General features: G+C 40.0%; 1 protein-coding gene across 1 annotated transcript in view; it reads right to left on the bottom strand.

The window, feature by feature from the left end:
• The window catches only part of LARGE1 (LARGE xylosyl- and glucuronyltransferase 1), a 328,203-nt gene that overhangs the window by 114,148 nt on the left and 188,209 nt on the right, over positions 1-25,846 (bottom strand). The window contains exon 6 of the mRNA XM_081879465.1: positions 24,882-25,053. Within this exon, the coding sequence (XP_081735591.1) occupies positions 24,882-25,053 (172 nt within the window). The remainder of the gene's footprint in view (positions 1-24,881; positions 25,054-25,846) is intronic.

The raw sequence follows: 25,846 nt of genomic DNA on the forward strand, positions 1-25,846 counted from the left end.
CTGGTTGAGATGGAAGATGGGAGCAAAATGGAATGTGATTTCTGTTTTTTGTTTTGGTGGAAGGAACCATTTCCAGCAAGGTTAAAGGCCACATTCCTAGATATATTCAAGAAAAAACACACACCAAATGCCCAGTTCTCTTGACTGGTGTGGCTTCTTTCTGTCTTTAGGCTGAAATCCTATGCACATTTGCCCAGGGGTAAGCCACAGTGGGGCCTACTTCAAAGTAAACCTGCATAGGATTGCATTATATAGCAATATTATCAACAAAGGATAAAGAGTATCACACCAAATATACAACACAAATGGGTTTTCACCTTTAGCATGCACACAATGGTCTGTTGTAGTACAATACTCATTCAGTGACCTGGTTTGCACATAATGCCAAGTGTGAACCAGCAAGCGTAAAAACAAGAAGCATGGCCATTTCGCTCCTCTCCATGGTCCTGCTACCATTATGTTACTTGGAACTAAGCTATGGTTTGGTTAAGTGTTATGTGTGAACCAAGGCTTATGTCTTGCTCTAAACAAACCACAATCTGATGGGAGAGTACATATGACATCAAAACTCCTTTGAGCAGAGTTATTACACTTTTTATTTTTTAAAAAATAAGCTTGTAGACATCAGAGTTGTTGGACAAATGGTCGTACTGCCCATCACTGCTAAGGACTGAAATTGTCTTGGCACTCATACATTTTTAAACATTGCTGTGGCTCATCAGTAAACAGGGAACAGCTTCTTGATGCTGTGCTCTGGATGAATAATAAAAAACAACAACATGAGACATCCTATTGGCATTATTTGTGGCTGAAGCCCATGTTCAAAAATATTAGGAGGTTGTCTCATGCAGCAGAGTTTTGAAATCCTATGTTTAATTGTTTCATTACTGATTTGTTATACTGATTTGTTATTCTGTAGGTGACATGCAAATCTTAACATAAAACAGAAATTTAAAAAAGAAGACAAATCAAAATACAAAACAATTCATATGCTCAAATGGCCCTACCATTAGAAACAGTTAAGCAACTGCTCCAGGTGACAGATGTGGCAGAAGAGGCAACAACAGTAATCCCCTGCTATTCTTTCTGAGTCACATAGTTGTTCCTTTCTGTTGAAGGACAAAACTGTGTTGCACAGCCAGCTGTGTGTCCCTTAAGCTAGACTGTTACCCTCAGGTGCAGCAAAGTATTCACTCACGCCCAGTTTTAAAGTAAGACTCAACTGCTAGGCCAGTTGGCTTCTGCACATAGAATGGGGGACATCTTGTTCTTTGCCTTAGAGAGCAAATGTCTTGGGCTGGCTTTGTTCACACATAAAAATAAGTAAGTATCAGAACCAGCAAAAATCATTTGATCATATAAAAGAGTTAAAACACTACAAACAACTTAAACCAACTAATTGCCACCAACGTTGCAGAGGCTAATATGAAATAACTATGACCTAACATTGAAAAGTGTTTAAAAGGTCTTGAAAAATACAAAAGGATTTGCCTGGCATCAAAAAGGACAATAAAGTGGACATGTGGCAGGGTTATTAAACATTGTTTTAGGCTGCAGCATTAGTCCCATTGACCTCAACTACTTCTCTGAGTCAATATGCATAGCATAGAACTGCACTGTCAAATTATGTGAGCTACCATGGAAGCACTAGGAAGGGAAAAATGGGATAACATTAAACTCCTTGAACAAGGAAAGATGGGGTATAAATATTTAGATAATTAAAAAATAACCTGAAATGGCTGCTTGATTTCTATTATTGACTTCTTATTAATATAGATGTTTATATGTAGGGCTGAGCTGAAATCCACACTTTTTTCATGAGCATCTTTGCAAACACAGAGAGTGACCCTCCTTTTTGGTGCCTGCTTAAGGTGCTCTCCAGAAGTTTAGGACTCCCATCAGCCCCAACCAGCAAAAAAAGACTGGAGTTAGACTCTAAAATACCTGGCAAGCACTAGGTTGCAGGAGGCTGCCTTAGCAAGCATTTGATTAATTCAGGAAGGATTGTCTGCCCTCTAAATCAGGAGTGCTTTGTGGACCTTCAGTGGTCCATGAGCTTCATTCAGCTGGTACATGGCATGTCTTCATTAAATAATCTTCTTAATTATTTGTTGTATTTTCTTACTTCTTTTTATTTCATTTAATCATATTACAAATTCAGTTCTATACAACTTATTTATAAGAAATAAAAGCTATGAAAAAGTACAATTTAAAAACATACAGAATCCAGCATGTTGCAGTATAATTGCTATAAGAAGCAGAACTAATATTTAAGTGCTCCACCAAGACCATCAGCAAGTGGTTCATGGAGAGAAAAGTTTAAAAACTCTGCTGTAAATTTATTTCATTTGCCTTCAGTGACATTGGGTAGCGAAATCTAATCAATACAGAATTATGGCAGTATCCTGTTGACTCTGTGAGCCCTGACTGGTTGTAATCACCCATATGACTAATCTAGAAAGAAGGAATAGGCATAATTAGGAGGATGGTATCAAAGCAGCAGCAGAGAATAGAAAACAAAGGCAGTGAACAGGATTGGAAAGGTGAATATTGTCATGATGAAAGTCTCAAGAAATTCTGTCCTAGAAAGCAGCATTTTCAACACAAAATCAAAATGAGTCTGCATTTGTACAGTCTTAATTAAGATTTTTTTTCTACTCACAAGCCAAGTTTTCTTTTTCATGACTATATCAATAACCTGATTTTTTCCTCTTCTGTTATATATGACCAAAATCTTATGAAACATCTACAGCGATGTGGTACATTTGCAAAAAAGGTCGTTATATAAAAACAAGTAATGTGCTGTCACAAAGCCAAAAAAGAAATAAAACTGAAAAGTGGGGAGGGGACACCCATGATAGCAGCCTGTTCCTATGGCAATATAAAAGAATGTTTCCTGTTGTTATGGAAACTAGTCCTTTAAAAAGCAATCATATAAACTCAAAAGGAAAGAGCCCAGACATCACTATTCTGAGTGATTCCAAGTTATGCAACAAATCTAATTCTTCCTTCCAGCTAAGCCATAACACATATTTGGTGAAATTATGGGGTATATGACCATAATGTGCAAAGTAGGTGAATCCATATGCTTGACTATCAACATAACTTCTAACACTGCAACCTGACGGTGCACAGCACTGCGTGAAAAATGAATTCATATTAGTATAACAATATTCTTTAGGTAGGACTTAGGTAGAATCCTATTCTTGCTCAGAGCAAGTCTCAGCTTTCTGCAGGAGTGCAAAGTTATGCCTGAAAAATAGGTGACCAGAATCAAAACATTCCTACTAAAGTTAGTAACCATTTCTTGCAACCATCTTTTATCTATTTCCAGGGAAACCCTTCAAAAGATGCAGGGGCAGTGCCGTCCTCCAAACGTAGTGCAATTCAAACCACAAACAGGTCTTCTAGCAACAGAAGGGACCATTAGAAAACCACCTGTTTCCATGTGAACTTCTTGAATTTTTTTGTGCTCCTGGGTTCTTGTGCTTCTGAAGAATACACGACAGATGGCAATGCACAAATTCAGGGCTTATCCCCACTCACCTTTAGCCATGCTTTTTTCAGGCACAGGTCTGCTCTTAAAATCTCTGATTTATTTATGTTTTGCCCTGGAGCTTTCCCTGAAAAAACCTGCCTTTCAGTGGTCAATCTGAAGAAACATCAGTTGGGGTTTTCACACAGATTGCCGTTTGCTCTGATTGAGCTTTAAAGAGCAGGTTTCAAGGGGGAAAGCTCTGGAACAAAAGAAAAAATGGGGCTGGGGGCACTTGAACACGGAGCTTTAAAGTAGAGACCATGCATGGAAAGAGCGGAGGAAAGGTATGTGTGGAGAAGCCTGCAGTGGTACTCAACAATATGGGTTATGTTCTATTTGTTGTTCTTTTGCCATCTTGAAATTTTAGTGATTCAAAGTTCCTGCATAAGTAGAAAGGATGGCAACTCCATTCTGTTGTGAGGCTCTCCAGCTCATTCTGCCATGTGTGTGATTTGAAAAAAGCTGGAATTGTATCAGCTGTTTTCATCATAATCAGCAGATTCCTCTCCCCATTTGTGACTTGTCTTCTGGATAGGGCATAGGCTAGGATCCTCCACTGCCCCCTCCACCAGGTGTGAAAGTCTCCAACTTGCCCTGAGCCTTTAGAGCAACAGGTAAGGTGACAGGGCGAGCCCCAACAGCTCACTGTCTTCTTGATTCCTAGTTTACTGATTTTGTGTGATAACAGACCAAGCAGTGGATGACAGGCATTAATGAGGCAAGCCCTACTGGGGCAATAACCAGCAGGCACAGACAATGAATGTGGGGAGATGTGGCAGGGTGGGGTGAAGAGGGATGGGCAAAATGACAGGCATTTCCACTGTTATTCTTGAGTTTTTCATGTTGTGGCTGGGAGTGTCATATGAATAACGCAAATGCATCAGCCTTATACTAGTATATTCATGGCGCAGCAGCTGCCAGCATTGTTGGACCATAGGATTGGGTGCCAGATCTTGATGGAATGATCTTGTTTATATGAAGGAATGTAAAAGGCATAGCATTTTGTACATCACCTTTAAATCCAAACAAAACCAATAGTAAGATCTTTTTAAAAAGGCTTCCTAGAACAAGTAAAAGGAAAGAAAATTGGGGAGATAGAGGACATCCATTGTTAACGTACATTTCTCTTTGAAGTTCTTTTTTAAATTTTGGCATCCTGTTTTGTATGTCTGAATGAATTATTTAATACTGTTATTACTGAAAATAGAAAAAAGAGAGATATATTTTTTTAATCTCCGAATAAACAAACACTTTTATTTAGCTGTGACATAAACTACAGTGAGAAATGAAGAAAATGTGGTGGTGTTGCCAGTCAGCCTCTGCAGCCCCAGACCTAAGGATTTCTGGAGCCAATTGTACAAAACCTGCTATGTCTAAGCTATGCTCATCATGTTTCTTTTACTTAAACCAGCTATCTGGGAAGGAAGAGAGACAATGTGATGAAAAGTTGATTGCCTTAGTCACAGTGCACCACCTTCACATTTTGACTGTCTTAGATCTTCCTGCATGTTGAAAAATGTCCCTGTTGTGTCTGGTATACCCAAAGGTCTTTCCAGGACCACTTTACCAGTTGTCTGTATTTTTACTGCCCCCCCCCAAAAAAACTCATAAAGAAGGATCAAAGTCAGGGTAAGGTTATTACAGTCACTTGTCAAAAACGTCTGGGTTCAATCCTCATAGTTTTGAACTTGGATCCCTGGCAACAGATGATAGGAAACATTCATAGCTCCTTTTTCTTCTGAACTTTTCTGCAGGTGAATTTAAATTATTTATGATGTATTTATTTTAAGCATGTTTACTCCACTTTTCAGCCGACAAAGCTCCCAGAGCAGCTTATGTAAGATCAGGAAAAATAATAAAAAGTGGCTAAAACAGTAAAAAGTGCATATGGTCTTTAAATTGCCAATTTAGAAGAGTGGGGGTGATGACGACAATTCACTTAGCTGACTGGTATTTTGGTCACCTCCAGACTGTTGGTATTTTGCAAGAGCAATTCAAGAGCATACTGGAACTTTAGCTTTCTGCGATTAAAGTGGATTAAAGTGCTCTGGCTGTTCCTACACCATACATTCAAAGCATATGGCTTCCCCCAAAGGATCCTGGGAACTGTAGCTTCACACTACTGCAATTCCCAGCACCCTTAACAAACTACAGTTCCCACAATTCTTTGGAGGGGAAAATGTGTTTTAAATGTATGGTGTGTATGCAAGTGCTGGTGCAACAAATCCACTTTACAGTTAGGAAAGTGATGAGAAGAAGAAGAAGAAAAGTTTGGATTTGATATCCCGCCTTTCACTCCCTTTAAGGAGTCTCAAAGCGGCTAACATTCTCCTTTCCCTTCCTCCCCCACAACAAACACTCTGTGAGGTGAGTGGGGCTGAGAGACTTCAAAGAAGTGTGACTGGCCCAAGGTCACCCAACAGCTGCATGTGGAGGAGCGGAGACGCGAACCCGGTTCCCCAGATTAGGAAACTACTGCTCTTAAGCACTACACCACAAACATGTTGAAAAGTGTGGGGTGAATGAACAATGGGATGACATGTAATCGCCATGCAAGCAAATCAGAGTGGATATGCAGGATGAATGACCACTGCTGTATATCTTCCTCACAAACCAATGAGAATCATTGCTGAGTAATGGTAATGCTGAATAATACAGCCTAAACTCCTAATAAGCTTTCTAGAAGAGTTAGTTCTCTCTCTCTTGAAAATTAGCTCTCCTTGCCTCTGTGAAGGAAAAGGAGGCTCAGTCCCAGCTGGTGAAGCAGCAGCAGCATGTTATGTTGCAAAAGTTATTATGGCAACTCAACTCTTTACATTCAACGGTGGTGCACCTTCCTTATGAATGAACACTCTACAATCCGAAGGTCAGTTTTTTTATCATTCCTCAGGAGGTGACTAACCATAAATTTCACCATGTCAGGATACTTTCACAAGAAAGCTTCCTTAAGGGAGAATAAAGGAGAAAAAATGATCAAGTAGTGGCCCTTTCCTATAATAAATTACTATATACACTCAGGGGCAAACTAGACATGATGTTTGTCATGTAGGTTGCCCTTGCTTAGTTTATTTTTTAAATGAAAAAATAAACTCTTGCTGGAGTGGGACTGTGGGAGGGGTCTTTAACTCTTTCCTGCTACCTGGGTTCCAACAGGAATAATGCCCCATCCCTGCCAGCTGCAGGGGCAGGAAAGCTCTCCTTAGCGCCAGTAGGTAAACAGTCATTTCTCCTGTTGCTGCATGGCAGTAATTTTTTTTTTAAAGAAATATTTATTAAAGTTTTCAAAAATAATAAAAAAACAACAACAACAATACAGAAATACAGAAATAAAAACAATTTAAAAACACATAAAATTTCCATCCACTTATTTTCTTTTAACTTATTTTCCCGACCTCCTCACACCTCCCTTTCTTATATTCCAATTCCAATTGTTTGTTCAGCAAATCCTCCACTAATTCTTTTAATTATTTCAAATCCTTATTTTCCCTATCTCTTAAGCTTTACAGCTGAAAACCACTTAATTACTCTCCAACATCATTCTAACATTCCTTAATTTTACAATATTTCTGAAGATAGTCTTTAAACTTTATCCAGTCTTCTTCCGCCGCCTCTTTTCCCTGGTCTCGGATTCTGCCGGTCATTTCTGCCAGTCCCATATAGTCGGTCATCTTCATCTGCCATTCTTCCAGAGTGGGTAAATCTTGCGTCTTCCAGTAGCATGGCAGTAATTTTAAGTAGGATAATGAAGGACGTTATCCAACTACATTCCCAATTTGCTCCCTGCCCCACAGTAATAGTTATTTCTTTTGTTTGTTTTTTAATTCAACTATATGGCAATACTCACATCTCATCTGGTTCTCAAACTAAGAGTGCTTAGCAACACAGGCCATTTCCAGATGACCCATTTACTGAACATTTATCTTGGTTCATTTGCACCAAGTTTGCAGGAAAAGATGTGAGCTCAGGACACAAATGTAGAGAAGGACAAGGGAAGCATTTAGGATGATATCGCGGTGGGGGGGATCAAATCTGGATTGCTAGGTGCTGCTTCCCCCTGGAGACCCAAACCCGAGAGGTCATTATCCCACACTTTCCAGTGTGTTTTGCCCATCACTTTCCTTATTGCAAAAAGTCCAATTTTAGGGGGAAGGAGGTTTATGGTGCAATGGCAAATCAACTTTCACTGTGGAACCTGCATTTGCTGGTATATCAATGACTCTGATCTGAAAATAGCAACAGTGGTGGCAACTGTGGTGGCAAACCTATGGCACATGTGCCAGAAAGGGCACTCAGAGCCCTCTCTGTGGGCATGTGTGCCATCGTCCCAGCAGGGCCGTAGCTTCCATGCTGGGGGTGGGGTGGGAGGAGGAGGAGGGCTTGCGTGCAAGCAGGAGTGGAGGCGGGGATTTCTCAGAAGTGGAGTGGAGGCTTCATGCTGAGAGATCCCTGCCTCCACTCCTGCTTGCATGCAAGTAGGAGCGGGATCGGGCAGCTCAGCTGAGGAGCGCCTGGCTGCCTTCAGGTGGTACAGGGGCTCTCAGATGCAGCTTCTGGGCTGCCTCGGCCTTCCCCATCCCCAGCAACTATTCAGCCTGGCTGCCTTCACGGGGTTGCAGGGGATCTGATGCGGAGGTGGGGGCTCCTTCAAACTTCTCCTTTGAGGGGAGTGCAGCCGTGAACCCCTCAATGGAAAGTGTGATGGAGCCTGCACCTCCCCAGCTGAGCAGCCACAATCCAGCTCCTGTTCCCATGCAAGCAGCAACGCTGCCTACCGGAGCAGCTGGATCCCACTTCTACTCGCCTGCAAGCGGGAGCAGGGTGGTGGTGCCGACATCCCTTGCCTGCTCGCTTGCTGCCCCGGCCCAGCCTTCCCTCACTCAGCGCTTGGGCCGCCAGAGCTGAGGAGGGGGTGGTTGCTGTTGTGGCGGCGGTGGAGGGACCTAGCGCTGGAGGGCAGCAGGTGTCTGCTCGCTTGCCGCCCAGCCCGCCTTCCCTCACTAGGAAAATGGAAGTGTGGCACTCAAAACTAAAGTTATACTCAGAACAGAGCATGTTCGGCTTCCGAAAAATGTTCCAAAACCAGAACACTCATTTCCGGGTTTGAAGTGTTTAGGTTCCAAGTAGTCTGAGAACTAAGCTGTTTGAAAACTGAGGTACCACTATATTTATTTTTCTCTCTTTTTTTTTTTTAATTCTTTTTATTGAGTGACTTTCATCATAACACAAACATCACCAAAACAGAAAAACGAAAAAACATTTAAAGGAAAAACAAAAAGAAAAAAAGAAAACACATAGTGCGACTATTCACTATCCCAGTAACAAGTGAGTTTAGAAAGAAAACAAACACACACACACAAAAAAAAAGGCAAAAAGGCAAAAAGGCCTAGAAAAATACAGAAAAGAAACTTAGAATATATAACAATTGACACATATCGCCTGACCTCCTTCCCTGCTGATTTCGGGTTTCCAGTTTTACTAGATTCCTTTTTACCGCTGGTGTTGGTATTTATCTTGTACACCGGAAGTTTTAAACCATACCTGCTATAGTTGGTAAGTTTTTAAAATTACCTTCAATATATACCATAAATTTGTTCCAATCGTCATTTAACTTTGCATTTTTTTGATTTCTAATTCTTTGCGTCATTTTTGCCAATTCGATGAAGTCATATAATTTGGTTTGCCAATCCCTCACTGTTGGTATGTTTATACCTTTCCAGTTTTGGGCGATTAGCATTCTGGCCGCTGCTGTTGAATATTGGAATAAGGTTTTGTCTTCATTTTTTATCTCATCTCCAACCATCCCAAGTAAAAAGGCCTCTGGTTTTTTTGGGAATGTGTATCTGAGTATTTTTTTTAACTCGTCATATATTTGATTCCAGAATTTTTTCGTTGCCTCACATGCCCACCACATATGTATAAAATTGCCTTCTTTTATTTTACATCTCCAACAGGCCTTATTTCCAGTCTTGTACATTCTACTTAGTTTTTCTGGTGTTAAGTACCATCGGTATATCATCTTTTCTATGTTTTCTCTAATTGCAGCGCTTGCCGTGAATTTTATACCCTCACTCCACAATTTTGACCACTTCTCGTATTCTATGTTATGCCCCAGATCTATCGCCCACTTGACCATGACTTCCTTAATTTCTTCGTCTTTTGTATCCCACTCTAATAATATATTGTACATTTTAGACAATAATTTAGAATTACTTTCAATTATTTCAATCTGAAATTTTGATTTCTTTTCACTCATTCCTGCTTTTTTATCTTGCGTCCATCTTGCGTTGATCTGATGATACTGTATCCAACCCGTCAGCTTCTCTTTTAACTCCTCATATGGTCTTAGTTTCCAGCCGTTTTGGGATTTGACTAGTAGGTCTTCATACGTCAGTCTCTGATCTTCCTGATTTATTTTTTTAATTGTCAAGATATTTATTGGGGATAGCCACCAGGGTGTTTTCCCTTCCAGCAATTTTTTGTTTTTTCCCCAGACTTCATACAGGGGTCCCCTGATGATGTGGTTCGAGAAACCTTTATGGGCTTTCTCTTTATTCGACCAAAGGTAGGCATGCCAGCCAAACCTATTGTCTGCCCCTTCGAGGGCTAATAAGTCTGTGTTTTCCAAGGTTATCCAATCTTTAACCCAGCACAAACTAGCCGCTTCGTAATATAGTTTCATGTTAGGGACAGCCAGCCCTCCTCTCTCTTTTCGATCCGTGAGTAATTTAAACCTAATCCTTGGTCTTCTTCCCTGCCATATGAATCTCGAGAGAGTTTTCTATATTTATTTTTTTACTATATTTACTATATTTATTTTTCTCAATTTGAACTGTATTTATTCTGTCCCCCCGTTGTGATTTTCTTAAGTCAAAATGAGAGTACCCCTAAACATTTTTTAGAAAAAAAGCACTGAGTTATACCATAAAACTATATATCAATAGAAAGATAATTTAATGAAGAATGTAATGCAATAAGTTTTATGAAGGATTATTTATTACAACAGCATTCATAAAGAAGAAACGTGAAACACACAGAAAAAATGAGATATACAGGTTAAATTGCAGTGTTGGCACTTTGTGATAAATAATAATAAGTGGGTTTTGGGTTGCAGTTTGGGCACTCGGTCTCACATGGACTCTCCGTTAATAAACTTGACTCTCCATTCATTAGAGCGAAATTGCTTAGTGGCATATAGCAAGAGGCAGCTTAAGTCATACAATCTCACAAACTCCCTGTCTCCTCCAGGCTGACTTGTCATACTATTTGCCTTAGTCCAGGTAGTGTTCTGTCTGACCCAAATCCTGCCTATCATGCCAAAATGGAAATAACGACAGCCTCTCTTCCCAATCTACCACACAGTTTGGAGGTCTTCATTGTTCAGAGCTCAGAAAGGAAGAGAGAAAGAGAGAGAGGTTGTGATATGCTTCTACCTTAGACCAATATGCCTGCTTTTGGAGTAGAAGAACCAAATGCATTCCAAGGCTGCTGCTATTGCAGAAAGTGCTTTGAGAGCCGAACCTTGCAGATAATCTTGCTCACCAGCTGTCAGTTTTAAAGATTATGCCACAAGTCTCCTGTTGTGAATTTTATGAACAGCCTTTAGTTGCAGTATTTGAAGTGACCAGTACTTAAAAAAAATCTACTGGCACAGAAAAGTAAAAATCTAAAACAAATTTTAAAACATAAAATTGGAAAATAAAAACTCCTCCATTTAACTGAGCTATATGGGCATATGCTCAAGATCACTATAAAGGGAACATGGTAGGAATGTGTGAGGCCTCTGTGAATACAAACAACAAGAGAAATAATGAGGAATTGGTGCTAATTCCATCACCATGCATTTCTCTTCTTTCACGGGATGCATGGATGTGGAGCTCAAGGAAACATACTTCTCAGGGACACACTGCATTTCAAAAGCAAGGGTATTTCTTCCCTTTCACAGATTAACAGCAGCGTATTCACCACCTCATAACTGGGGACAGTCAGGTCACTGAACTCTGTGCAGTGCATCTCACCTTTAGTCCTGGGTCTGCAACTGAAAGGCAGATGTGCCCCTATGCCATTGTGTACCTTGTGGAAATTGGTCTGCTGCCAAGCACAGCATTGCAGACATGATTTGTAGCATCAACCTCCAAGGTAAAACCTCAGACGAGAGCTTTGTAATTGGAAATGGGGCCTTAGGTCCTTAGAAGTATGGTTGTTACTATCATGGCCCAGGTGCTGTCGACAGTGAGCCAGGCATGTTCTGAGAGGGTAGGATATCAAGCGATTACCATGAAAAGCCAATGTGTTTGACAGATTGCATGTGAACAGTACAAGGGCCTTAGGCAATGAAGTCTTAGGTTTGAGTTTATAAACTCCCTGCCTTCCTTTATGCAACTATCAAACCTAAGAGTAAACTTCCTTAGTGACATAACGGACCCTGGAGTCCCATTCCTTAGGGTCATTTCTGTGTATTCTGAGCCAGATCAACATTACAGATGTAAACTTAAACATTGCTGAAATGATGGGCTGGTGGCTCCTCTGTCCACGTACACCATTTGTTTATTCATCTACTCTGTTTACTATCAATTAATATATTTTGAGCTATTAGCACATGTGAGCTAATGAGCAAACTGCCCTAACAGAACTTTAAAAAAGGGTGGTGGTGGAAGGTTGTACATATAATTTTTTAAAAATATTGTATTTGTATGCCACTCTTAAACAGCCCTCCAAGTGCTTTCCCATCTAATGAAGAACTAATAAAGTTTACACCAGCTTTGTGTATAGCATGAGCATGTGCCCTATTTTACAGAGGGCATTCCTCTATATGAAGGAATACTTACTTTGTCATCCAATCCAGTTTAAATAAAAAGATCCATAAAAAGGAGTGCAGGGGCCTTGAAGTTGCCCATCAAACAGTCAGCACCTTGACAGCAGCAGAAGCAGGCACACAAGCCACAGTCTTCCCAACTATGTTGATAAGTATTGCATTTCTATTTAAATTGCAAACATTCTTTTTTGCATTTGCATCTATACAGATAAATCAAAACAGTGTCCTCTTTTGTCCCTGGTGTTGGTCTCTCTATTTTTGGGTAAGGCATAAAATCACCTCCTCATTTGCATTGGGCACCAGAGGAAGTGAGTGTATTTCTCAAACCAGATCGTCCAGATAGCCAGCTACTCCTATGCTACTGGTATTTTGACTTCTTGGCAAATCTGGCTGGTTAATCACAGCCTCTCTGAACACTACCAATTGACCTCAGAGGACAACCCTTAATCATTCAGGCTCCTGTCTGAGCAGCCTATCTTGAGTGCAAGTACTCTGCTTGCTCTTCTCCTGTCTTCGATCATGACTCGCGCAGGATGCAATCTGATACCCAATTTCTGCCCTTCAGCACCTCCCTTGCTACAACTATTGCTCTTGTCCCCTGTCTCATTCCTGTCTGTGGCTCCTCTGATCCTGAACTGCCTTTTGGGAAGTTAGACCTTCTAACTGGCTATGAGGAAACCCATGCCACTGGACTCTGGTCTATGTTCTCTCAAAGTTGACTGTACCTGTTTTGGACCAGGCTCCCATTTCCTGCCCTCAGCTTCCCTAAGTCTGGAGCAGTGCTATAGTATCAGGTATCTTAAGGCAACACACTGTGCTCAAAGGTGGAAATATTATCTTGAGGAATAGTGTATGTATTTTTTTTTTTAAAAAAAATTTGGCCATCTTAACTTTCACCTGTTCTTCAATATACTTCTAAAATGTTTACTATCATATTTCTTTGAGAACTGCCATCTAAACATATATATTTGAAGTTTTTATATCCATAGTTTTCCCTGTGCAAACGTCTCCAAACCAAATATAAGAAGTATTGAAAAGTTTGTAGGCTTTGCAAGCAAAATCTTTCATAGATTTTTTTTTTAATGGTGAAATGTAATAAAAGGGTACGGTTGAAAAACAAAACCTATGTATAAGGGACTGGCTGCAATCTAGTTTACTTATTGATGCATTTAACACTTTTATGCTCCACCTCTCCCATTTTGGCCAGATAAATGCATTTGCCAGGCCAGTGATCCTCTTTTCAAGGTCAAAGACTAGGTAAATGTTCCCCTGCTACACTCACAGCTTAATGTGTAATGAAAATATTTCATGTGGCAAGATCGATTTGTCCCCCATTTTTATTTAGTTTTAATGAGGATGAATTTCCCAGATTAAGACTCTAGTTACACTCTGTATGTAGCACCTGCCGTATGTTATATTCTATTACTTGGTTTGCACATCATGGTAAACCATGAACATGCTGACTCCAAGGAAGAAGCTCACGTCAACTTTGCTTTTCCCTGGGCTTTTCAGCTTAGTGCAAGATGGCAGCTAAACCAGTGTTTGGCTTATCATGTCACCTAAACTCAGGATCATGGTTAGCGTCTTCTCTACTTAAAACATGAACTGTAGTCACCATAGGACAAATCATACTGTGCAAAAGGAGTAGAGAGCATAACCACAATACCTGGTTTGCACAATATGCTAAGCCCGACCTTGGTTTATCTGCCATGGTGTGGCAAGCTAAAAAGCTTGGGGATGAAAAAAGTAGCTGCAATCTCTTTCCCGGATCCAGTGCATTTGCATAGGCATAAGCCATCGTCTAGAGTGGCATAACATGCAAACATGGCCTATGAGTGCAACAGGGAAAGATGTTTGGCTGTTCCTCTAACACACCAGGAGAATTACTGACCCACCAACAGGAGAATATTTAACTGCAGATAACTACATACATGAATGCAGAATCTGAACTCTTAAAAGCAATTAAAAATTAACTTACTGAAAAACCCACTTGAAATAATTTTTCAGTGCCGTGAAATTCACACATCCTAGTCACAGTGGTTAGGAAGCTGAGTTTCGCTGTTAATTTCATTTTGTCCAGCTTGGTCCTAAGTACAAGAAGTGAGGGCTCCCCACTTATACTCATGTCATCCTGGACCTTGGAGTACACTTTGAGAGACATGTGCTGTCTCTTACCTGCTCTAAAGTCCAGCAAGCTGTGAGACAGTCCCCTGGATCCTGTAGCATACTGAGTATACAGACACAAGGTGGGTGAAAGGAGTCAGTGGCAAGCACAAATCATGACTTGCACACGCTAACATTTGTAGAACCCTAAACACTGGACCACAGAAATAATCAATCTCTGAATAACAAGCAATGGCTGTGAGATAACACATGCTGAAGAATACTTTGCAATATCTTTACTTAACTCACTCCAATACACCATGGCTTCCTTTTTCTTGGAAAAAGACACACAAGGATGCTGGGCTGTAAGACCCCCATGCTACAAGACTCAATATGTTAGATGGCAACATGTAAAAAGCCACAGATGTTTTCCACATGCTGAGCATTATCAGTGAAATAAATCAAATGCAATAACTGGTAGGTGGTATTTTTGAAAACAGTAAAAGGGAACACATTTGCAATGCAGTTTTCAGGCGCCTGAAAGCTTAAATAAGCAGAGTCCCCAAAGGAACCTTTAAGTCAAAGTGTAGCACAATTTTGCATCTGAGCATTTTGTAGCCCAACTATTAGACATTTATACAGGTCCAGCAGAAAGGAGCAGATGTTCTTTTTATAGAGTGAAGACAAGTGTTATTCAACCTTTCAACATATCTATAAAAATTCAGACACTTTAAAACTATTTTAATAGCTGCCTGACAATTTTATTAATGCACTCTGTGGTCCCATTTCCTCCTTAAACTGGCTAGCCCATATTGCGGATTTTCACACATAACAAAGATGAGAGTCACTGATGCTGTGTCTTAATTAGCAGGAACATGAAAACCTATTATGTAGCCTGCTAAATTAATGAGAATGATCACTGCAGGATTTGAAAAGAGATGCTTCTACTTGTACAGGCCTTGAGTTAGAATGCTCTAGGCAAGCACAAATAATTCAGGTACGCAGCACAAACGCAGAAGCTGCGTGTATCAGGGATGGAATTGCTGCTTAATATCACTCCAGTTGGGGGAGAGAAAAAAAATACTTTTTTTCTTTGAAGGGCATGAGGGTTGCCATCTTTCAGCCTGATAAATTATGGATAGCCTGACCCTTCATTGCTTACCACAGAATTAGCAATCTGTGGTATCCTAAAAAATCAGAGCAAGAGCCCTGTCACATTGGACCAAAAGTTTGCCCAGTCTACCATCCTGCTTCCCACAGTGGCCAAACAGATGCCCAAGGAATACCACGTAGGGCATGTGCTGTTGCTTTCCACCTACCAGTGTTTCTGCACGTGAATCTGAAGGTCCTATATAAGCACCATAGCCAATAGCCACTGATAGACCAATCCTCCATGAATGTGTCCAATCTGCTTTGGAATTCTAAGGTATGTCCACCAACACATATTGTGGCAATGAGTTTGCCTAGCCTTTGACACTTGAAATGTTTATTTTTTAGGACCCACCCTATTCTTGTAACTTGTTTTAAACTGCTTTTGATGTTGTGTCTTAAATTGTTGTGACCAGCCCTGGCATATTAGTTCCTGTAGTAAATTAATAACAACAATATCTGTGCACTGTCAAAGTTCTTTCTTTTGCTTATTGTTTTGCTTGCCTAGACACATTGTTTAACATATTAAATTCGGATCTCAGAATGGATATCAGAGATCATATGAAACACTATGCTTTCTATATGCCTTCCTATGTCAAGGTTTTTAAGTAACAACTGTATCTGCTATTGCATTTTGCTGCCTCTCAAAATCCTTTTTAATTAAACCCCAAGAAGAAGAGGAGGAGGAGGAGGAGGAAGAGGAAGAAGAGGAAGATAAAAGCTGATCAGGACACACAATTCTCTGTTCTCAAATAGATGGACAGGTTTATCCATAGCAAGTGCTCCTGAACAACCCATAACAATTATGGCAATGTGGCAACTGAAAGATGCATTGCTACCAGCAGACTTCCTTTGCCCGATATCGTCCAGGTGTCCTGGATTGTAGTTCCCATTTGTAGCTGGAGGGCACCAGGTTAGGGTAGGATGAGTTACAATACTGAAAACAGATTAAAGTTTACATTAGCTTTCTAAGCGTTTGGGGAGGCTTGTCTAAACAAGAATGTTTTTAGCAGTGAATATGGTGAAGGTGCCTACTTGTGATGCCTCCCCTATATATTTTTGGACTACAATTCCCATCAGCCCCAGCCAGCATGGGCAATTGTGAGGGATGATAGGAACTGTAGTCCTCAACATCTGGAAGGCAGCAGGTTGGTTATTAGTATGCGAAACACATGGCATTGCATTTTTTCCCCTTTGATAGTCTTCCAGGAGTTTTGAAACTTAAACATTCCTCAGTCATGGAGTTCTCTAAGCAGATGTGAAGTGGCATAAGGTGAATTCTGTTATTGTACACCCAGGACTGGCTGGTCAAAATGATTCAGTTACAGTTTGTCTGCTACAGAAGATGCCTTATATTACTTTTCTCTCTTTTCTTGCCAGTTAAATGCAAAAAATTCTGTTCAGTGTTCAGAAAGGCACTGCAAAGCATACAATATTTAAATTAAAGCAAAAATGACAATCCATTAGTGAATTGTAAAGTACACAGGCATAGTCAATTCCATTTCATTTTGGCCACCTTACTTAGCCTCTCACAACAAACCTGGCCCCAAATCCTAACGGCACACTGCCCTGTGTAGACTACTTCAAAACAAATCAGGCCTGGAAGCTCCCATGTGGACCTGGAGCCAAGTTCTGAACATCTGAAAGTACTTAGCAGAGCTCCTTGAAGAAAATGAATTTTATCTTGTCAAAACTATGGCGGATTGTATTTAAATCACCAGTTTTAACTGTGATTTAAATAACCAATTAAAATCCTTGATGGTATCCATCTGTGCTTCTTAGCAATTTTCGTAAAGAAAGATTGCATTCTCACTGAAGGTTAGAGCCTTTAAACATGCACAATGAATTATTTACAACTGAAAACAACCTATTTCTGACTAATTTTGTATTACAGGAGGCTAGGTAAGCTATTATTGCTCATATTTTCCCCAGTAATAGAATTTAATACACAAAGTGATTGCTCTGGTTAGAAACTATTTATATACTAAATTACTAAATTTCAGTCCATTTATTTATATGTGATCTTAGATGGAAACTGAAGTTCAGTTCACAGGCACAGAAGTCGCATTATAAGGTTGTTGAAAAATTATTTGTATGAGATTATAGTAAACACACTGAAATTACTTTAAAAGGGAAAGAATTGCTAGTTATTTACCTAAATGGCACTTTGGCTGAATTGAAACTATCTTATAATTAACTTCAGTCATGCAAGAGCAAGATCGAAGGGATGTATTATATGAAGATTTTCTCAAATGTGAAGTGCTACTAATTTCCTTAATGGGGCTACTTATTATGCTGATCTGTACAGTTGCACCTTTCAGAGGCAGGAGTGCTGATGGTACAAAGATGTACCAGTGTACTTAGGGCCCTGAATGGTAAAAGCCCTAACTACAGTCAAGAGCGGAGTCTCCTTCTTTGGAGGTCTTTAAGCAGAGGCTTGACAACCATATGTCAGGAGTGCTCTGATGGTGTTTCCTGCTTGGCAGGGGGTTGGACTCGATGGCCCTTGTGGTCTCTTCCAACTCTATGATTCTATGATTCTAAGAGCTGTTCCAGGAGTCTATGACCAGGATACTTAATGGACTGCCTTACCTCATATAAGCCTGTTCAATTATTACAATATGCCAGAGATGCTCTGCTTCACATGCCACCACTACCCGAGTTTTGTCTTGTTGGAACATGGGAGGAGGACCTTTTCAGTAGCAGCTTGAAGGTTTTGGAACTACTTCCTGATTGAAGTTTTTTTTTTTTGCATGCGTGCCTGCGTGTGTGTGCGCACACACACACACAGCTCATAACATTAAAAAGCCATAATTTATCTTTTCTTTTGTATTGCTATTATTGGCTAGTTTTACTGTTGAGCTACCTTGGGTGGTGTGCTTATTACTGTACAAACAGGAGACAAATATTTTCAATAAACAATCTCTCTACGTCAGTTCAGAGGGCAATGAAGGAACTGTTCCATTCATCTCACTCTGAAGAAAACACCTCCTTTTTTAATGTTTATAATTATTCACAAATAAAATACAATTGATCACGTAAAGTCAACTTCCCTCCCACCCTTCTGTGGTTTTCTCGTGATAATCTTTTGCTGTTGCATATTATAAGTAATCTATACCTTCTTTTTTTCTCAGCTTTATTCTCAAAATAACTTGTACTGCTGAACTTACTCCAAACCTGCTAGCGTGCTAACATATTTACAGTAATTTTTAAAATAATCTACAAGCATTTCCCATTCCTCCTTGAAAACTTTCATTAACTGATTTTACCAGATAGACTTGCTAATGCTGCAAATCTCATCATTGAAGAAAACACCTCCTAAGGAGTTTCTTATTGCTGAGGAAAATATAGCGTTGATACCTCTAGCCTAGAGTGCAATCTTATTCATGTCTACTCAGAAGCAGAGTAGAGCCAAGGAGGCTCACCTGGCACCTTCATTACCTATCATTAGGCACTAGGCAAAAAAGCTTCTCTTCAACCAGGGATTTGGCTGATTAACATTCAATGGTTTTTCGAATGTGTTTGTGGGAAGTCTGTTTGCCCTCCTAGGCAGGCGGTTTTGCAGATGGGCTCCGAGCAGCTCCAGTGAACCAATGAATGGCCGGCTGGATCATCTGCCTGCCACATATTGACCTATGGTGGTGGCAAATATTGGGTGTTCCCCTGGGAGAGGGGCCAACTGACCAATGAGGGCACTTGGCCCCACGCCCAGGGACAGGATAAATTGCACATTGCCAGGCCAATTGTAAATTTCATTGACCAATGGACTTACACTTTATATAGTTAAATGAAAATACTTGCAGAATCACAGTCACATGATACATGGATCATGGATTTGTTCTTCATTGCAGGGGTCTGAACCATTCTGCGTGCCCAACAAGCTCCCGTGGGCCCTGTTCTTAGTTCTTCCCTGTCTGTCTACCTAGAGCCAGACCCGACACAGTGCTGCTTACTGCTTGCTGTCTGATAGATCTGATCCTGCTGGAACTTTTCTCTAGGCAGATCCAATTGTACAAGTCGGCCATTAACACAATTGGTGTCAAATTCCCAGGGGCAAATGTATGACCTTCTTTGTAGAGATGAATTTATTTTGCAGAGGTCGTTTCACAGCAACTTTCATGCCAGTAATGCTCCCTGTAAGAATACCATCAAGCAGGCTTTAAAAATGTGCTTTATTCCTTCCAAAAGAGCTGCAAAAACTTCACATAGTGAGATTGTTACCTTAGGCACTCTGAAGAGCAATATACCAATGCCCCCACATGCTGGGAGCTTAAGGATTTAAAGTTCCAGACTGACTATGTGCCAATCCTTCCTCAGCTTTGGGCACTTGTGCCTGCACCCAAATCGCTGGTGACCTTTTCTGGTATTTATGATGTCAGTACAGATTTTTATTACTGTTTGAGCTGCTGCGCAAAGCAAACAGGTTCTGTAGCCTGTGTTTATCCAGGGAAGATAGAAGCACTGAGATGTCAGTACTTTTGTCTTTAAGACAACAACAACACCAACCTGCATCACCAGCTGTGTAGATGAACTTAAATCTAATTTTTTTTTTAAGTGGGTGTGGGGGAAGGTTTTCAATACATAGGAGTTAAATAGAAATTTATGTATAAAAGCTTCGGAAGGGTATTTAAATAGCCTTGAGTCTACTATTAAAATGGAGAGCCTGGATTGTCTGGGACTCCCTTGAATGTTCACTTGGTGCCATGTTGCTGCGTAATGTCCACTGCCACGCATATGGGTTTGTTTGTTTGTTTTTAATGCTGCTTTTTCTCTCTGTTCTTCTGGTCTATTTCACAAAAATTTTAATTATTGTCACTTGTTATGTTTATTAGTGCCTTTTTTCACAAACTCAAAGTGACCTACAAAATAATGAACATTAAGAATATTAAGAAGTAGGATAAAACCACCTAAAATATGCAAGTAACATACAGATGAAAAACATAGCAATATTTACAGCAGGGAAGCTACAGAACTGGGCCAGGGCAGTGCAGCCCTTTGCCTTAAAAAACCCCAATTCAAAATAAAAGCTGTTTTTGTCCTGACACATTGGCCAAGAATGGCATATAGTGTCACCTTAACAATAAATCATATCCATGCTGCAAGTTTGATGAGGGTGAAGACAGATATTCACAGTTGCTCTTGAACTTCCTCTCTATTTTAAACTCACCAGATTCATAGTTATCTTCTTGAAACACCGAAAAGCATTCCTTTTTTGCAACAGAAATTCACCAGCCTGGTACACTTCCAGATGTTTTGGACTTCAGCTCCCATTAGCAGCCCCAGCCAGGAGTACCAGGAGGGATTATAGGTTGGTGAAAGCTAATTTTGTAGCTAAGATTCAAAATTACTAGGGGTGTATAGAGCTACTTAGGATTAATTTTGAAACCTACTAGTGTTTATGCAATTACACTGACACATTACGAATTTGAAGGTTCGACTTTTACTTTTTATATATGCTGCAGCATCATCTACAAATGCAACCGATTTCAAAACATTATACCCTGCCCCCCACAACTCAAGAACTAAGGTTATTTAGGCTATATGGCCGTAGGTTTCCTGAATAGCATGGGTGTAATATTTCTCCACCTCTCTATTTAATATTACAGCATGTAGACTAAAGCTGGCTCTTCTGCACTTGCCATCTATAATAGTTCCTTTCTCTCATGTGTTTCTGGAATGCTGCTCTCATATAAAAATGGCTGTAATCCCGTCAGTCTCTGTCAGCTGGCAAACTGGAGCAAGGGTAACATATGTCAGCTGCCACTAGACAACTGGGAGTGATTAAACAGACTTCTATATGAGGCTCAGAGGAACAGAAATATGGGTTGCCCATGCAAATCACACCAGCACAAAGAAAACCCACAGATCCATTAGTTTTGTGGCTTAGAACCTCAGTATCTGCCGGAGGATTTTATCCATCTACAATTGCAGCTCCTGTAAAGTACACAGTGGATCCTACTGTGCAATGACCTTCTCAATGACAGTAGAAACACCACCTGCTCCTCAAAAACAAATTGTACAGTAAAATATTTGGAGAAAAGTCTGTTCTCCCATAAAGCACTGCAGAAATTAGCACAGGTGTGCATGATCAGAGCTTGATGAATTTCTTTGCCTTATGCCAATGCAGTATCGATATCTACATTATAGCACTGGACACCAACCTATTCTCTTACTCAGACCTATATCCACAGCTAAAAACCAACAATTCACACAAGGAATGGGCCCAGGGTGACATGCTTAACTGGCTTGGAAGCAAACATTCAAAAATACTGTGAGTATGCAGAAGTAAGCAGCTATTAGAAAGTCATGTATATACCTTTCTACCACTTGATGGAGTTGCAACTTAGAGGAATTCGGTCCACACAAATTGTGCAACACATGTGCATTAGGTGATCTCATTCATTCATTATCACAAGATCACCAAAACTAAATTATTAAACATACATATGTATGCATGTACACACAAATAAACAAAGATTTCTGCTTCTTATACCATCTTAAGAAAAGATCCCAAATCTTCTCTGCACAAACATCTCAGAAAGTGAACCACCATCATGGACTAATTCTGCCTTATTTCTTCAATAAATCCTGAAATATTTTAGAGAAAGCCCACCTGATGCCCTCCATATGTTGTTGGATACCAACTCCCATCAACCCCAGCTAACAAAGCCAATGGTCAGGGATGACTGGAGTTGTAGTCCAGCAACATCTGAAGGACACTTGGTTTGCCATCCTCACTTTAGTGGATTGAAAAACAATTTCAACATGATCTTAAGTAACAGGAAAGTGTGAAGGGGGAATGGCCTTTTCAGCAGTGGTGCCCACAGAATGCTCTCCCATAAGAAGCTCACTTGGCATCAACTTTATTTATGCCCTTTTGATGTCAAGAGAAGTCTCCACACAAACATACAGTCTTTTTAATCTGAAGAGAATTATTCTTTTTTTTTTTTTTTTGCTGCTCTTTTAAAATTGGAATAAAAAACCAAACCCTTTAAATCTTGATGTTTTTATAAACCAGTCTATGACCTTGTTTAAAGGGAGGCTATAAATCTCTAAAACAGACAAACAGCTTCATAAACAATAGTTAGTGCCTGTGTTTGCTTTCCATCCACCCTTACAATCCCTTTTCAAGGCTGTAAGATGCCTTGCAGCCCTACTGGCTGAAGGATGGGTTAAAAGTGTTTTAAAGAAAGGTAGTGGTGGCCACCAATTTGGATAGCTTTAAAAGAAGATTAGACAAATTTATGTAGGGTAAGGCTATCAATGACTACTAGTTATGATGGATAGGTTCTACCACCACTGCTGGAGGCAATGTGCCTCCAAAAATACATTGTTGGGAGACACAAGTGACAAGAGTGTTGTGTTAGGTTCCAAAGGCATCTGATTGGCCAATGTAAGAACAAGATGTTAAGACTAGAGGGGCCTTTAGCCTGGTGCAACAGGACTCTCTTTATATTTGAGGATGGGCAAAATCTAGGGGATTACTAAATTCTGGTCACTGCATTAGTTCAAGAAGTGTGTATCAGGCTTTTTCATATAGGAATCTGCAAAGTACAAATTCCTTAAGCATGCCTAAGATTAACTATAAGGGAGCTTGCCACTGCCGAGGGGGGAATGGTAGCTGTTAGTTCCGGCTAACATTAGCTCCATCATCGACACTCTCAAGCAAAACGCAAGTTATTCCCATCCCAAATCATAATTTGCAGTTGGATTATTTAGGATGATTTGCAAGCATTCAAATGCCAAAGAGCATGAGTCTTTCATGTAAATCTGAGCAGGCTGAGCAAAAATTGCTTCTTCTTAGCATCTCAGAAGACATTCTATTCCTCCTTGCACTACCTGCTGTGAAAATTATTTTATCTGCTCAAACAATATCAAATCCGACAAGGGTTTTGTACAAGACAATTCTAGCCAGCAATTGGGTGCCTGAACAATTCTGGTAAGAAAGTCAATGATTTCAAAACTACCCTGAAGGATGGAGCAGAATATGGAGTCAGGCTCCTACAGAGGAGGAGCTCTCTTTTAAGGACAGTATTACTACCCTTGTGTTAAGTACTTTTCATGAAGCACTTTGTCCCAAAGAGGTTCTTTTAAACCTGCTATGAGATGTTATAATAGGAAAGCAGAGGAAGGACTAAAGAAACAAAAAATAATCACTAAAAGATAGATTCTTTCATGTGATGTTCCAGGGATGGACAGAATTCATATCTGTATTATGGAATCAAATGTAATGAGAGTGTCAGACATTGTAATAAGAAGAAGGAAAAAATGAAAGCAAGCAAAGTGTGAATATTAAAATAGCTGAGAGGAGGATGGGATGAACAGCCTAGTACCTACAAAAACAGAAACAATGAGATATATGTTTCACAATGTTAATATGAGTTCCAGCAACTCCATGCAGACTCCTGCTGAAGCTAAAATATGCGGTCAGTAAGCAGCTAAATTTGGGAAATGATGGGAAACTTGCTTGAACATGAACATTATTACCTGCAGATGCCTTCACCATTAAGTTAACAGAAGCAGTACATGCTAAATGACTGGATCTGTTTCAATCAAAGCTGCATTCATAACTTACGTTAGCTAAGCCAGGTTCTCAGTCTAATCTACTCTGTAGAAATGCATGTAGGAATATACACATAAGAGATTCAGCCTAGCTTTTCCAACACAAATAAAATTGAACTCTTAAAAAAATTGCCACGTGATACCTGCTCCATAACTCTGGTTATTTTTGAACTGTGTTTTCAATACACATTATTGCTGTTAACATACTCTGAAAGTTACTTTGAAAAACTCTACTGATTTGTTTTGCAAGGCCACAACAGGAAACAACATTAAGCTTCTTTTAAGAAACCGCTGCCCTGCTAACACTGATGCACTCACTGCATTTTGAGTACATGTTGCCATTTTGATTTTGCTATGGGATTTCTTGGCTGTGCCTTAGTTGGTAGCCCTGTATTCCGCTATAGCCTCTTCCTCCTGCATCAGCAATTAATTCTCTCTTTGTAAAGTTCCACTGACCTAGTCCCTAATGTACACCAACAGCAATGCAACCCCCACCACACATTCACACCTTACCACTTATCCTGTACTACAATATAATATTGTATGCAGAACCACCCCCAAAATGGTACTCTAATTTACCATTGGCAGTAAATGAATAGGCAGCAGACTATGAAAGGAAAGTAACAGCAGGCAGAGAATAGTCATCTCAAACAACAGAGTTCTCTATGCGTCCTGGATGGTTAACAAAAAGTATGAAAACGTAAGGCATTACAATACCTTTGAACTTGTGAAAGACAGCCCAGAGCTCAGCAATGTCTGTAGCAAAGGTAATATCTGTATCGAGTACAATGACTCGTTCGAGGTTGGCAGGCAGAGTCTTTGTCAGAACCAGCTTCATCAGCCCATATATCCCAGAATAGTGTTTGTTGGGTATCCAGGACACTTCAGACTAATAGACAGAAAGGACAAGGAAGAGAGAAGGAAGGAAAGGAAAAGACAAGCTTTATTAGAGATAGTAGTTCTTATAAAAAACAGGTTTCTCAGCATTCTTCCTAATGCTTGCCCTTGAAATTGAAAAAAGTGCTGCTCAGTCACCCTTGATTAATACAGATAATTGTTTGGAGGAACAAGGGCTCTGTGCACACTCCAAAGGTCTCAAAAATAGCCAGAGTTGCACATAAGCAGAACCACAAACTGTCACATTGACACGATCTGAGCCAAAGGTGCTAAGATAAGGGGTGGGGTATTGTTTTTGTTTGTTATTATGTTGTGTATTTTTGTGTTTTATGTTGTAAGATGCCCTGTGATCCTCGGGTGAAGGACAGTACAGAAATTTAATTAAATAAATAAATAAATAAATAAATAAATAAATAAGCCAAATGCAACATTCTGTGCCTTTACTACTCAAACACACTTTGAGGGGGAAAAAATAAATAAAGCTTGAATACTGAAGCCCAAATTCAAAATAGTGTGGTGGTGGCTGCTGACTCTTTGAGTTCCACTGGCCTCTGGTGACATCAGTATCAGCTTCTCACATAGGTTAGCCCAGATTTGTATGCCTGAGCTTTGCAGGTTTCACTACAGTGACAACATCTAAAGGTGGGTTAAAAGACTTGTTAACAAGAAGATCCACATGGAATGTGAGAGGACATGAGTTTCAGAAGAAGATTCCAAAGCCCGTCTTGAAGTGATCCAGCAATGAGAGTTTAAGTAAAATAAGGAGTAATCTCATATTTTATGGA

Source organism: Podarcis erhardii (assembly GCF_964252035.2).
Source record: "Podarcis erhardii genome assembly, chromosome: 10".
Taxonomy (NCBI): domain Eukaryota; kingdom Metazoa; phylum Chordata; class Lepidosauria; order Squamata; family Lacertidae; genus Podarcis; species Podarcis erhardii.